The 14,879-nt window shown below is 32.2% G+C and overlaps 1 protein-coding gene and 1 long non-coding RNA gene across 2 annotated transcripts; one reads left to right on the top strand and one right to left on the bottom strand.

Moving 5' to 3' along the window:
- Nucleotides 1-7,571: 7,571 nt before the first annotated feature.
- LOC18602980 (putative serine/threonine-protein kinase WNK9) lies at nt 7,572-11,001 on the top strand. The gene is made up of 7 exons (XM_007034686.3): nt 7,572-7,806; nt 7,942-7,979; nt 8,082-8,309; nt 8,452-8,672; nt 8,800-8,957; nt 9,044-9,485; nt 9,704-11,001. Exons 1-7 carry the CDS (start codon nt 7,702-7,704, stop codon nt 10,759-10,761), a joined length of 2,250 nt encoding a protein of 749 aa, XP_007034748.3. The 5' UTR covers nt 7,572-7,701; the 3' UTR covers nt 10,762-11,001.
- A 1,849-nt stretch (nt 11,002-12,850) lies between these two features.
- On the bottom strand, nt 12,851-14,835 carry LOC18602982 (uncharacterized). The gene is made up of 3 exons (XR_001927400.2): nt 14,192-14,835; nt 13,254-13,355; nt 12,851-13,110 (listed from the first exon to the last, which is right to left on the bottom strand). It is a non-coding gene; the product is annotated as an uncharacterized LOC18602982 (long non-coding RNA).
- Between the last annotated feature and the right edge of the window lie 44 nt (nt 14,836-14,879).

The raw sequence follows: 14,879 nt of genomic DNA on the forward strand, positions 1-14,879 counted from the left end.
TGCTTGTTTTTTTATAGCCGACGGGCCTTTAGAGCGCGAGCGTTTTGTGCACGCTACACGAGGCAAGATTGATAGGGAAGATATGCCCCATTTTAAAATTTGGACCAGTGGGAAATTAAGAATATGCTTATTAGATATTTGTGTTCAAAGTAAGTATTTACGGACACAAAATGAATATTTAAATAATAAAAATCTTTTGTACCTTGATCATTGAAGAGAAAATGATGCAAAACTCTTTATGTTTTTAATTTCTTTTTATTTTTAGTTGGGAAGACCATTTATGTATTTTGTCATATTTATTTAAATTTTTTAATTTTTCAATTTTAAACCGCCATCAATGGTTAAAATAGAAACCTTAATATAAATTTAGGGAGGTTTCGAATATCACTTTTAGGATATTTTAAACTCGAACTCGATTAACCACAATGTTACAAAATTTTAAATTTTGTGAGATGTAAACTTTTCTACTTTTTAAAGTAAGACAATCTTTACCACCTCAACTAATCTACTTTTTATAAACTAAAAATTGAGATATTAATTTATAATAATTAGATTATGGTGCAAACTTAAATATGTAAAATTTTATTAGTAGTAGGTATGGAACTCAAAAGAGAATGAGAAACACTACAAGTCTTTGTCAATTAAACAAATATTTAATAAATTTGGATAATTAATGAATAAACTTTTACCATCGATATTTGATTTTTGATAATATTTTACAATTTTTTGTTGATTTTAATAGAATTTGAATATCTTAATAGCTAATTAGTTTCATATCGGATACTTAAAAAACAACGAATGCTCTACCTATTTATATCTGTAGATTGAAACTAATTTGAAATTAGATTTCAATTGGGCCAAAGATGGTTCATTTCAACGCCCAGTCCATGGTCCAATATGTTAACAAGTTCAAATGTTAAATTTGATAATATATTAAAGTAACAAAAGTTGCAATAGTATCTCAATCAGAAATAGAAAATCGTGGTGACTGTATTTGCTCAATGGCTTGTCTGGGTGTCAGTGTAGGTTGTGGTTTTAGCGAAGAAAACGAAAATGATTTGTATTTAAATTATATAATTAAATAAACTGTTCGATGAATATTTATTGGGTTAGAGTCCAGGTTGTGTAAATCAATTTTTTTTTTCTTGTCGAGGGTTGCCGAGGTTCATGTTTGGAAATTAACTCGAAGACGATGCTAGCCTGTGAGAATGTCAGTTGATTAGCTTTATCCTTAATTAATTAATTAACTATCGATCAAGCCTCTTATTAAAGATTTTTCTTATTTAATTAAAAACATTAGTATTTTGTCTGAACATTGTTGCGAGACAATTTTTCTATTTAAATTATTTTTAACTTAGTATGTTATTTATAAAATTAGTATGAGAAAATTTGAACTTTAAACTTCAACCTTTTTAAGGAGTAACACTCGCTTAAGTTTTAATTGTAATTAAGGCTTTAAATGAAGAGTTGAGAAACTTTTGAAGTTATAAATAATAATAAGTTGTAATCATAGAAAAAGATATTCATACATGTGTTTATGTATTATGAAACGTATAATAAAGTATTATATATCTAATTTACATACATACATAAAATAAACTAATATATTTTAAATATATTATATTAATAAGTTTATTATATATCTATATATCTTCTTAATTTATATATATTAACTAATTAGTATTAATACGTACATAAAGTATTATTATTATTTATTTAATTTATTATTAGATCTTATAATGTATTTTTATAAAATTAAAAAAATTATTATGTTTTTTTTAGTAATTTTTTAATGTTATAAAATTAATGAATTTGGAACTATTAATTTGTAATTTATGATTCAATAAAATTTTCAAAAATGTAAAAAAATAAGTAAAGGAAAACAGATTTAAATTTTTAAATATTATAAACTTCAATATGTATATATTTACTTTTTTTAATATCTATTTTTTATAAAAAATTAATAAAATTTATAAATAATTTTAAAAATAGTATTGCTAACAGAATTTTTCAATTGAATATTTCATTGAAAATTTTCCGTTGGTAATAGCTTTTTTCAATAAAAAATTTTGTTGGAAACTTTAATGGATTTTAAATTTTTTTTAGTCTTTAAACTTTCCGACAGATTTTCAATAGATAATTTTTTGTTGGAAAATTCCAATGAAAATCTATTAGAAATTCCATCAGAAAATTTAGTGAGAGAATTTTTTTTTTGTGCTAACAAAATCTCCAACGGAAATATTTCGTTAGTATATTTTCGTTAAAAATCCTTCAAAATTTTGTCGAAAAAATTCACAAAAGTTTTTGTTGGAATTCCGTTAGAAATTTGTTAGAAATTTCAAACGAAAAATTTCCAATAGAATGTTTTCTATCAGAAAAAATCTGTTTTCTTATGGTGGTGTCTCATGCATTTTAAATTAAAAATATTACATCCAGCGGTTTTCGAATTATCATTATATGTTTTGGAGTATTCTGAAGGAGAAAGACTAGAATTAAAAGAAGTTGGTTAGAATATGATTTGGGATTAGACTGTGTAACGTCATTTGAGTGGAACTCAACGATGGGGAATTCATGCTAGACCAGAATAGAATACATTTGAAGTGTTTGTGCAATCACTTTCAGGTATAAAAAGCATATTTCCTTGTTCCAAGATCGAACAATGAGATCTCAATTGATGAGCAAATTGTTAACGAAATATTTGCTACTTGCCTTTCTAGAATAATTTGCCCTTATCGATTCCAAGTAGAGTTCTGCATGCAATTCCCCTCCTGAAACTTCAGCTGACGTAGAAAGGGAGAAAACATGGCGAAAATGGTTTATTATCTTTTGAACTAAAGCCATATTCTTATCCTTTCAGACCATGTACGCCACGTATACTTAAAAATCATATCATTTTTTGATCCAATCTTGCAGGCAGATGCATTAAAAGCCAGGCCAGACGTAACAAAATGATTGTAAATAAAGACGAATTCAGAAAATTTTTTTTAATGATGTTATAATTAAAATAATAATAAAAATTAAAAAAAAATTATTAAAGATTTGCTAAAAGGGTATTTAGATTAAATTTAACATAATTTTATTTAAAAAATTGTTAAGTATCATCATTAGTAGGATTATGTTGTTGTTGTCTAAAACCTGAATCTTGTGAGACAATTTCTTATATTTTAAAATATCATTTCATAATTGATTTATCCAAAAACCTATTAAAAATTACTACTCAAACTTTCATTAACATAAATTAAAATATTATAATTAAATAAAATATGATATTGCATAACAAATTATTAGATTCAACAACTAATAATTTGACAAATTTTTATTCATTGATCAAAATTAAATATAAGCATCCACAAACCATACAAAGTTAAATACAAAAATCAAATAATCAAACAATATATCTACAAAATAAATAAAAGAAACCCATAATTTTAAAATATTATTTGACATTCAATATTATTTTCTATTAACTAGATTCTGTTTGAGTCTCAAACTATCAAATTAATCAAAAAATATTTATACACGAAGTGTTTAAAAACTTAATTTGATTTAAAAATTACTTACAATTGAAATGTAGATGAGTTATTTTGAAAAAGTGAAAAACACAACTAAAGATTGAGAAGAGAAAGAGTCACTACAAGTCTTAAGAGTAGCACTTGAATTTTTTGAGAAGGAGAGTGGTGAAGATTTTGACTTTTTTTAATAAATTTTTAAATTATAAATTTATTTTTTTAATCTTTCTATGTAGTATTTAAATATTAATATATAAATTACATTTTGATAAATTTAATTTGATTTGGAGTTTTTAATCCCACTCCGTACGAAATTGTGAAAAAATTAATAGATTCATTTGCATCTTTTTAACTACCTATAACTTTAGCTAAGTAGTATATAAAGAAAAAAATTTGAATAAATGACTTTGAGGGTAAAGTCTCTGATAAGACCAAATTTCATAAGTAGATGGATACCCTCATTTGTGGGCATCTCTTACCTAGGCTACGCACCTAATGCCCCCAGGAACTTTACTTAAATGTTAAGTCGTCCATCTTGACTATCAGCAGTGGTTTTGCTGAGTTCGAATTAATTTTATTTTGAATTTTTCCTTGGTACTAATCTTGAATGCTGTGCTGGTGCATGAGATATGACGCATGATGCTGCATGCGTGCTTTTAGTTATGTCATTGTGAAGAAATGTGATGCAAATTAAGGAAGGTTAGGAATGAACAAGACAACATGCAAACACATAAAAAAAGGGCTGCATGTCTCAGGCCTTCATAAATCATTCATAATAATCAAGCGGTTGAATTTATTCTTTCCCCCTTTCCCAACCTGGCCAATCCCACATGTCCATTACGAAGTATAATTGCTCTGTCTCAGTTTAGGGCAAGCCATTCACATCAAACTCGGGAGTTTATCGTGTGACTTGGTTCCATTAGCAGACATAAAACTGGACAATAATTAGATGAACCTAATCGGTTAGAAATTTCTTCGAGACTCATGTATTTAGTGGTGAATTCAAGATTTTGAATGAAAAATGAATAAAGAGTAATAATAAAAATAATAATATTTTATACAAAGTTTTATATTTATGATAATAAAAGAAATTAAAAATTGAATGGTGGTGGTCGCCACCTCATGCTATTCCCTTGGCTTCGGCCCTACATGTATTTATATGCCAAAAAGTACAACTAGAGGACTTGAGGTATATCTTAACGTACCCTAACTGCCCAACCACACCACTCAAATGTATAAGGCTAGCAGTAGTTGGAGAAATCAACGGCGTACGTAAAGCTTTAGCTGTATCGGCCGGTGGAGTTTCATTGATATCTCTTAATGAAAGTGCTACTATTAAATAGTTAACCCATCATTCGAAAAGTTTAAGCAATTCATAAGAAATTGTATAATTTAATTTAGTTTGAATGATATCAAATTTGTATGCATATATATCATACCTAAACTTGGATTATAAATTACGAGAAATCAAGTAACAAATTAATTTTCTCTGTATATCGTTCAATGGATGCCCCCCCAAGGGACTAAATGAGGAATGCTGTACCTGTATATAGATGCATTGTGGAGTGAAATGCTCCTGCCTCTATTTTTGTATACTATCCTCTTTTATTTTCCTCTTTACTCTTGCGTGATGTTAAGTCAATAGCCTCCTAACTATCTCAAAGGATTGGATGTCCCTCGTTTACTCTGTTTAAACTCATGTACATTAAGTTTTAATTCTGTTGGAAAGAGCCAAGAGTTTAGAATAGTTACCAATAAGAGTAAAAAATTTTACTACACCTAAAACAGTAATTAAATACTTTTTTTTGAAAAGTAAAAGTAATTAAATACAAAGCTCGTGAAATTCTATTTACGGTGCTGAATTAGTGGGTACAAAACATGAATTAAATGTTAATAAATTTCTTAAATTATGTACATATTACATGGTTCATATTTCTTCAAACAATGAGATATAACACCCTCTCATGTCTAATAGTATTATAGTATGACCACTTGTCAAATAAAACACATGTACGACCTAAAAAACCTTATGGAACGAACATTAGCTTAAAGTTTGGTATACCAAATGAAAAGCTACATGTATGCATTTGGAAGAGGACAGAGAATTTATTGAAAACAAAAACAATAAAGTTGCTTTATCATATAAAAATTATAAATTCTTTTTGATTTCCCAAAATCAATAACTTTTTGATTTTTTGACCCATTTTTCATGATTAAATCTGAACTATAATTATTTTTATCCTATTTCATCCGCATAAAAAAACTGTTCAGTGTAAGAAAAGTATATATATATATATATCCATCCACCGACCACAAACTATTTGAAGAGTACCATTGAAGCTACAAGCAACCAATAAATAAAAGCAATTATTAATAATAAAACCCCTTTTTGCTTCTTTTTCTGGTTAACAAGGGACAAACGTTCTAAATTTTCAACAAGAAAAATGGCTAAAGTATGTTTACCTTACCTAACTTTTTCTAAATAAGGAGAGTGCATGAGCTGCTAAGTCTAAAATTTACTTTTTTTTTATTGTCATTCTTTAGAATTAATGAATTTATACAGAACAATTTAGATTTAGTTTAACAAATTATTTATATTTTTAAGGGAACTTGATGTTTAAAATTCGAATATTTATTCTCTTTGGTAAATTTTCTTAAACCTTAAATGTAAAAAAAAAAGAAACGAAAAAATTTGCAACATCATGTAAATGATTTGATATGTTCAAAATAAAAGGATTGATTATGTCATGTTCATCGTGAGATTAATTTTGAGTGAAAATTGATTAGCTAACTATATGGAATAATTTTTCTATAGCTATATGAATTTTCATAATTTTCACTTGAAATTAGATGGTTACTATTTAATGACATTATTATTAGTAAATATACAAAGAAAATGGAAGTTAAGATTAGGTAGTTAAGGGTAGGATCTTTTTGGTACAAGGTTCAATGCTCTCCGCAGAAAATAACAAAAAGAAGCATTCAAGAGTGTGAATTGATGAATTAAATCCTTTTCGGGTACAGCCACTGAGTAGTGGCCCAGGCCGCATGCTTGCTTTTTATTTTTTATTTATTTTTTCAGTTTTGAACAAATATAAATAAATTAAAAAGAAAACTACATGCACACAAAGTACCATCCTCGAATCAAAAAGCCATCACGAGATTTTCATGACGCAAATATCACGTTTGCTTTTTTTATTTTTTTTCAAACAAAGCAAAAATCCCAATAAATCCACTTGACCTACAAAAACCACAAAAAAAAATATAAATAAAAAAATAAAAAAGATGTTGGTTGGTCCAGGTCTTGCCGGCTGTTGCAAGGCTTAGAAGAGAGAGAAAGAAAGGATAGAGAAGACTGACTCGGGGTTGAGGGAGGGGCTGTGTTTTTTTACAGCTCGTGATGAGATAGAAAGGAACATTAAGAGACGTTTTGGTTTTTGTCAGGTTCTGTAATAAGTGGGGCAACCTGGCCCAAGGCAAGCCTTGTGAAATCTTTGCCTCGTTGTCCATTACTAGTTAGTTGGCAATTAACCTTAACTCTTGTCCCTTCGACATATCCGTCCTTTCTTTTCTGGGGAATTACCATTAGGGGCAATGAATTCTTAATTATTATTAATTTTTTTATCATAAGAAAATATATTTTATTATTAAACTTTTAAAAATTAAATTATCATTTTTACCCTTAATTTTAAGTCGAATTTTCAACTTTCAACCAGCCTTAGCAGAGGAGAGAGAGAGAGAGAGAGAGAGAGAGAGAGAGAGAGAGAGAGGTGCCGGCAGCCACCAGCTCGATCTAGCTCAGTCAGGCAACAATCCGGCTTGATGAGGCCGAAAACGGCCTCGTCTGACCATATCCGGCCAGCCCGAGGATAAAATGGTACTTTTGATTTTCTTTTTTAACAATTTTAAAAGTTTTATTTCCTTTTGGATAAATAATATAGTTTGATAGGTATTAAAGAATAATAATTGTGGGTCCGTTGCCCTTATTTGTAATTTCTCTTTTTTCTTTTTTTCCTCTGCGTCGCTTCTTCTTCACACTCATAAATAAACAACGAAACTTAAAACTAAAAAAAAAAAAAGAAATAATCATTAGTTTCCTTTCCTTTCTTTTCCCAGTTTAATTATTATTTTTTGAGTGATTCATCCTCTTTCCCTCTCCTTTAAAAGCATTGTTGAAACTCCGAAAGTAGGAATGAATGGTGAAACAAGCTTTGAACAAGAAATGGATGGGTGTCCAAGCTTGGAACCTGATTATTCTCAGTTTGTTGAAGTTGATCGTACTGGAAGATATGGAAGGGTAAGTTATTAAATAACTAAACACCCTTTTTGGCAAACCTTTGGTTTTTGCTTTCTACATTTGTTTTTCTTCATTGGTTTTTTTTTTTCTGAGAATTTAAAGTTTTGATTCTGAGTCCCATATTTTTTTTGGCAGTATAATGAAATTCTTGGCAAAGGTGCCTCAAAGACAGTGTATTAATTCTCTCTTGCTTCTATTTCTTGTAAATTCATGATTTAATATATAGATGTTGTTGGTTAATAGGATGGTGTGTTTTGGTTTGCTTAATTTTTCAGTTATAAGGCTTTTGATGAGTACGAAGGAATTGAGGTAGCATGGAATCAGGTGAAGCTTCATGATTTCCTGCAAAGTTCTGAGGATCTCGAGAGGTTGTACTGTGAAATCCACCTCCTGAAAACCTTGAAACATGAAAACATCATGAAGTTCTACACTTCTTGGGTTGATCCTGCTAAAAGAAACATCAACTTTGTCACAGAAATGTTCACCTCTGGTACTCTCAGACAGTAAGCATTATGTAGTCTCATAGAATTCTGTCAATCCTATTCTTTTTTTTCTGTCTGTTTTGGTTATATGAGTCTTCGAATTAGCTTTTCTTTTCTTTTCTTTTTTTGTGAGGTTGTCCTTAACTTTCATGTTTTCGTAAAGGTATAGGCTAAAACATAGAAGAGTAAATATTAGAGCTGTGAAGCATTGGTGTAGACAGATTTTGAGAGGGCTTCTGTATCTACATAGCCATGACCCCCCTGTCATTCACAGAGACCTCAAGTGTGATAACATTTTTGTTAATGGAAATCAAGGGGAGGTCAAAATTGGTGATCTTGGCCTGGCTGCAATCCTCCGTAAATCACATGCTGCTCGTTGTGTTGGTATGTTAAAGAAAAATTGCAAATTCTTCTCCTTTGTATAATTGTTTATTGGTGCTTTGTATGGCATCATTTCTTGTATAATAGACTTAATTTTCGAATAATACCTTCTCTCCGTTATTGTACTCAGGAACACCTGAGTTCATGGCTCCAGAGGTGTATGAAGAGGAATATAATGAATTAGTTGACATATATTCTTTTGGGATGTGCATCTTGGAAATGGTTACTTTTGAATATCCATACAGTGAATGCACACATCCTGCTCAGATCTATAAGAAAGTTGTTTCAGTAAGAACTATAGGCTCTCAAAATTTTGCCTTATTGGATTCACTCGTCTCTAGCACTTGATTTGAAATGTTTTATCTTTGATATAGGGAAAAAAGCCAGAAGCTCTGTACAAAGTAAAGGATCCTGAGGTTAGACAATTTGTTGAAAAATGTTTAGCAACTGTATCCCGTAGGCTTCCTGCCAGGGAGCTTCTGAGAGACCCTTTTCTCCAACTTGATGATTATGGATCTGACTTGAGACCAATAGAATACCAAAGAGACTACTATGATGCAGGACCTCTAGTGAGACAACCTCTTTATGATATTAACCATAGTAACAACAGCTCTTTATTCAACAGCTACACCAACTATCTTGGTTATGGACCTGAGAATGGTTTGGGTTACAATTCACTTGAATTTGAAACAAGTGAAATTGATCTCTTCACTAGTCAAGAAGATGGACATTTGGGAGATGTTGATCTTACGATCAAAGGCAAGTGGAGAGAAGATGATGGCATCTTTTTGAGACTCAGAATTGCAGATAAAGAAGGTTGGAGTTCTGAACTATCTCCTTCCAATATTCCTATTTGGTTTTCTAAATATTCTATCTTTATCATGATTAACTGAAATAGAGAATAATTCTCTAGATTCCTGTTGGACTACAGAGTGATAAATTTCGATTCTCTTGTGCTTTTTCAAGTCCAGGTTTAGTTATATTCTTTTGCTTCTGTTCTGCATTAGTGTTACAAAATTTAATTCTTATTGCAGGTTGCTTTCGAAACATCTACTTCCCATTTGACATTGAGTCTGATACAGCATTAAGTGTTGCAACGGAAATGGTTTCTGAGCTTGATATTAATGACCAAGATGTCACTAAAATAGCAGATATGATTGATGGTGAAATTGCTTCCTTAGTACCAGAGTGGAAGAGGGGATCAGGCATAGATGAAAATTCACAATGCTTGAGTTCAAGTTTTTGTCAAAATTGTTCTTCAAAGGGCTATATCTCAGGTTATGTATCATCAAGTAGTGCAGGTGCCAAGAACCTGCAAGTTCTTCAGTGCTCGAAACACGGATGTACTGCTATCCATGGCCGTTTTGAAGAGATCACATACCAAGTTGAAGGGCCAGAGCAATGTGTTTCAGAAGGTTCAAATGCTTCATTACACCGATCAAATGGCATCCACTATGCTGACATTTGGGCTCAGCGAGAAGGACCAGAACTAAGTTCATCAGGTCCCAAGGATATCCACTGCGATGAGGCAAATGAGACTTCGGACCAGTCAATTTATGGAAAGGAGGAGAGAATTATAAGCATAGATAGTCAAAGTGATTCCAATGCTAGGAACTCTTTCTCTGCATACCATTCAGTGGATTCTGGTTTCTTGGATGATTATGAGAATGAGATTAGACAAGAACTAAGATGGCTAAAAGCAAAGTATCAGATGCAGTTGAGGGAGCTTAGAGACCAACAATTAGGAGTCAGACTGAGATCTCAAAGCTTGACTCAAAGTTTTAATGACTTGGAGAACGACAAAGATACCAAAGCTTCAATGTCTTCAATTTTGGCATCTCCTAAGAGAGAAGGCAATGGACCTCTCCTGAAATCATTACCCTCGGGGAAGCATCTGACTTTATATTTTTCTATTGATGCTGAGAAAAAATGTGCCAGTTTTGCAAGCCAAGGAGACCAAATTTCTGAGGCAATTAGTGGTTCTTATAACCCTGAGACAGTAGCCACTACCAAGAATTTCTACACAGGAGCCTTGCTTCCCCACCCTCTTTACAGGGCATCTTCCCTTCCAGTTGATGCTGTAGATGTGTGAGGTGCGAAATTCTCTAATTATGTTCACCAGATTCGAACACCACACCCTCAAATCATTTACAGGCTGACTCACTCTGTAAGTAAAAGTGAAGGCAAACGAAATTTGTTATTCAGAGGGAGATCTAACTATTCACATCTTGTAAGTTGTCCAAGACGGATCACTTGAGTGAATGAAAATCAAGCTATTGTACATTACCCCACTTACATTAAAGTATGAAAGGTTTCACCAAATTTATCTAAACCAAGCAGAAGGGGGATCCTCTTGTCCTCATTGATGTATTGTTTGTGAGAGAGAGACACATAGAGGATTGCAAGTGCTTAGGATCTGTCATGTCTTCAAAGAATGATGCTGAGGAGGGCATTTTTCCAACCGTCCATGCCAATGTACATTTAACATTAAAATATGTCTGCTGTAGCTAGGATCTATATCCACATTCCCTCCACAGTTTTCAACTCCCTGCCTATGCAAATAAAGTTTTAAAGTCTCATAGCTCCTAATGCCCTGCACACAGATGACAGATCACCTATGAAGTCCATTGCCATCCCACAGGCCCTAGCTGTTTTTTGTATTTTTCTCTTTTTCTAAAGTAAACCATTGCACGACTGTGGTCATTTTTTATGAGAACAAAAAGTAGGATGGTCCCAAGAAGTTTGATGGTTTTTATGGCTCAACAAGTATATGTCACCAACCTAACTGCGGCGCCATGTGATAATCTGCGTGCACCACTTGCCAACTTGGTTAGATATTTAAATGGTATGAGGCTCATGCAGACTATATACAGCCACAAGCCACAAGTTTCCCGGCCTGGGGTGCAAGTATTCTGCATGCTCACATAAGTTGAGGACACACCGCAACTTGAACTGCAGCTTTCGGATGATTGTATCTGAAATGTACATATAATTTAGGATCCCAGAACAATGAAATATTCAAATTTAGCTCGAAAACATTGTAAATTGAACATTTTGGTATATAGTAATGAACATTGTAAACTGTAAATTTCAGGAACTTAATGCTTTGCATCCCAGCTGCTCACGAGACCAATAAAAGTAGAAAAAGTTAGGTCATGGAAAAGTGCTTTATAATCTCACACGTATACAGATTCCTTTATGACTCCCCTTGCAAACAAACCTTCCGTTGTTGAATTTTACAACAAGAAAAGCAGGGAAAAAGTGAAATCTTTCGTACATAAATATGGGATTACATAATCATTACTTTTAAACCTTGCATTGAATGTTGCCTTGCTTCTGTCTTCATCATTCACAGTCACAGCCTCCACTTTGTCACATGTGCCCCTGCCAACGACTTTTTAGAGTGCCTTTCTGCACCTAATTTGGAGTGTAATACTCTCTGTATAGTTGTGTTTCCTTGGAAGATATCAGTCTTCCAAATGTCAATCCAGTTGATGCAATAAAGGCGCTGACAACTCAAAGGAGACGTTATTTATTAGAAAGATTAAAACTTTTACTGTTTTCTTGACGAAGAAAATTGCAAGTCGTTGCGGGAAATATGCTATTGGAAGGGTGCAAATTCCCATTGATTGAAGCCCCAAATAAAGACGTTAACCTTGGGGTTATTGTGACCTCTGTACTTCGGCTCAACAAAAAGAAAAAACTTTGGGGTTCTGAGTTCTGACAACAAAGTCAAATATATTTCATAGTTGGGCAAAGCCCAAGTCGTGATGCCCCAAACCAAACGTAACGTCTTCAATGGCCGAGAGACCATGAAAGATATGCTTCGGCCGATGTTCATAGGTGACTGCTTTGCGAAAGACCGGGCTTGGAGTGGACTGACTAAATTCAAATCGTAAAATCCAGCCTACTTCTTCATAAGAGTTTGCTTCATCAAATAACAGGCTATGCACCAAATTTAAGTCCCCTGCTGGTTTGGAATCGCTACCCTGGCACACTTTCACCAAAATAAGAAAGCTTGAATAGCCAGGATATCTACGTGAAAATGTTCAGTCCTTAATTTCCATACCATAGTTTTGCTGGAACTGATGTCACAGAATTCAATGCCTTCACGAAAAAGTATGTAACGGGCTTATAGTGAGACGATGAGAACAGAGTTCAAAGAAAGCAAGCAGAGAGAAGCACAATCAAATCAATACTCATTCATGCCATCGAGCTAGTTTACTTCTTTCAGGGAAGAAATAATACTGCAATACAATCATCATGAAAAAGAAGAAACAAAATATGAAGCACACCACTATGTAATCCTTGCTTCAAATTTTATCAGCACTGGGAAAGAATGGTCTTTTTATTTGAACATTTTCGACATTTTCGACGTTGGAGAGCATCAAAGTAAGGATATTGAGCTTGACTTGCAGATGAATGCCATAACGGTAGTAAGCTGAATGGTGCAGCAATGATAATCAGGTTGCTATTTGTTAAAATAAAAGAAGAAAAACAAATAATTAAACAGAGGAAACGGGTACAAATGAAATTTTCTTCTTGCCACAACAGAAAAGTATAAAAGCATGGGTTTCAACTGACCAAGAATTTCCAACAAATTGGTATAGTACAAGTGTTTGTAGTTTTGGCAGTTGTGATCAATTCTCTTTGAACCAAGCTCGCTTTGGCAGAACATGCAACCTGCTGTAAGACAGAAAGAAAAATAGGAATGGACAAATTAAGGATGGGAAAATCATCAAGAAAACATAAACATTAGACTTTGAAGAGTGATCAAGTGCATGTATAACTAAAGGGTATTTGGTACAGTAGAACTGTCAATTTGCTATAAATCTAAACACACACATATATATATATATATATATATATATATATATATATATATATATATATATATATATCAATTACCTCTCAAGTCTCAAATCAAATACCATGTAATTGTAAAGGTAGGAAAAAATTGTTATAATTGAAAAAAGTTTCCATAATATTCTGTTTTCACCCTTCGCTTATTTATTGGAGTTAAGAGTGGCAAAGATACCAAATAAAAAAAAATATATATATATAAATAACTAGTGTTTAATTTTTAAGAGAGCATTATGGCATCGTAAATGTAAAAATATAGAATTATTTAAAAAAAAAGCTTATTTAAGTTATTTGGTAAATTATGATTAATAAAGAGTTTTTTTTTTCTTTATATGAAAAAGTGCAAATTATATCCAAACTTTTAATATAATAACTAGTACATATATTTCCATATTCAACAAGTTGAATTGGAATATCTCGTTTTTCAAATCGAAATAAAAAAATAAAAATTCTATCACTGTGAAATTTCCGTGAAACTTAACAAAAAGTGATTGTTAACTTTTGATAGTAGTTAGGTTTAATGGTTTACTAAGAACGATATTACTAGCTAAGAATAGCTGTAAAAGAAACTCATTTACAGGAAGAAGACTGATCCGTAAATTTATTGAAGTTAAGGTAAAAATACAAACTATATACAAGGGAAGCTGCCTGTTCCATACATAGTAGCCAATGTTTCAACTTCAAGCATTGAAGTATTGCGTCCAGTCAACAGCACCTCGAAAGCCTAAGAGAAAGGGGGAAATCTATACAGAATTTGGAGATTTTTAACCCGTACCATAGTTTGTAGGAAGAAAGTTTATCCAAAAATTGAAAGATACAGCAAGTAAGAATATGAAGCAACTGCTACCAAGATCATTATTTGACAATCAGCAGGCCATTCATCAAAATAGTTTGAGTGCTGTGATGATGATGATGATGATGATGATGGTGATGACCATATCGACCTGGTAGCAGAGAAGGAAGATCCAGAACGACCCCTTCGATGTCGCCGTTTCGAAGCTAGAATGATATTGATTAAAGCCATAAGGTGGACTGCAAGGAGCTAGTATGCTATTTTGAGCCAAGACTTAGGGATGGGTCTGAAAGAAGGTGATGCAAAATGGATAGTCGCTTTCACTATTTATAGTGATAATACCTGGACTTGTGGGTTGTTCAAGTGGGCATGTCCTAGGTAGCTTCTCTACATTTTCTTGGAAAATAAACATCCACTAAGAGCAAGCTTTCTTTGAATAATGGAAGGGTGAGATCATCGAAGATAGTGTCAGCAAACCCATTTTTTCTAAAGGTGAAAGAAAGTTCTGGATCCAAACGTTAGTCAAGAGGCAACAACCAATTTTTATATTTATA

Source organism: Theobroma cacao, chromosome 4 (assembly GCF_053813885.1).
Source record: "Theobroma cacao isolate CCN51 chromosome 4, ASM5381388v1, whole genome shotgun sequence".
Lineage (NCBI taxonomy): Eukaryota > Viridiplantae > Streptophyta > Magnoliopsida > Malvales > Malvaceae > Theobroma > Theobroma cacao.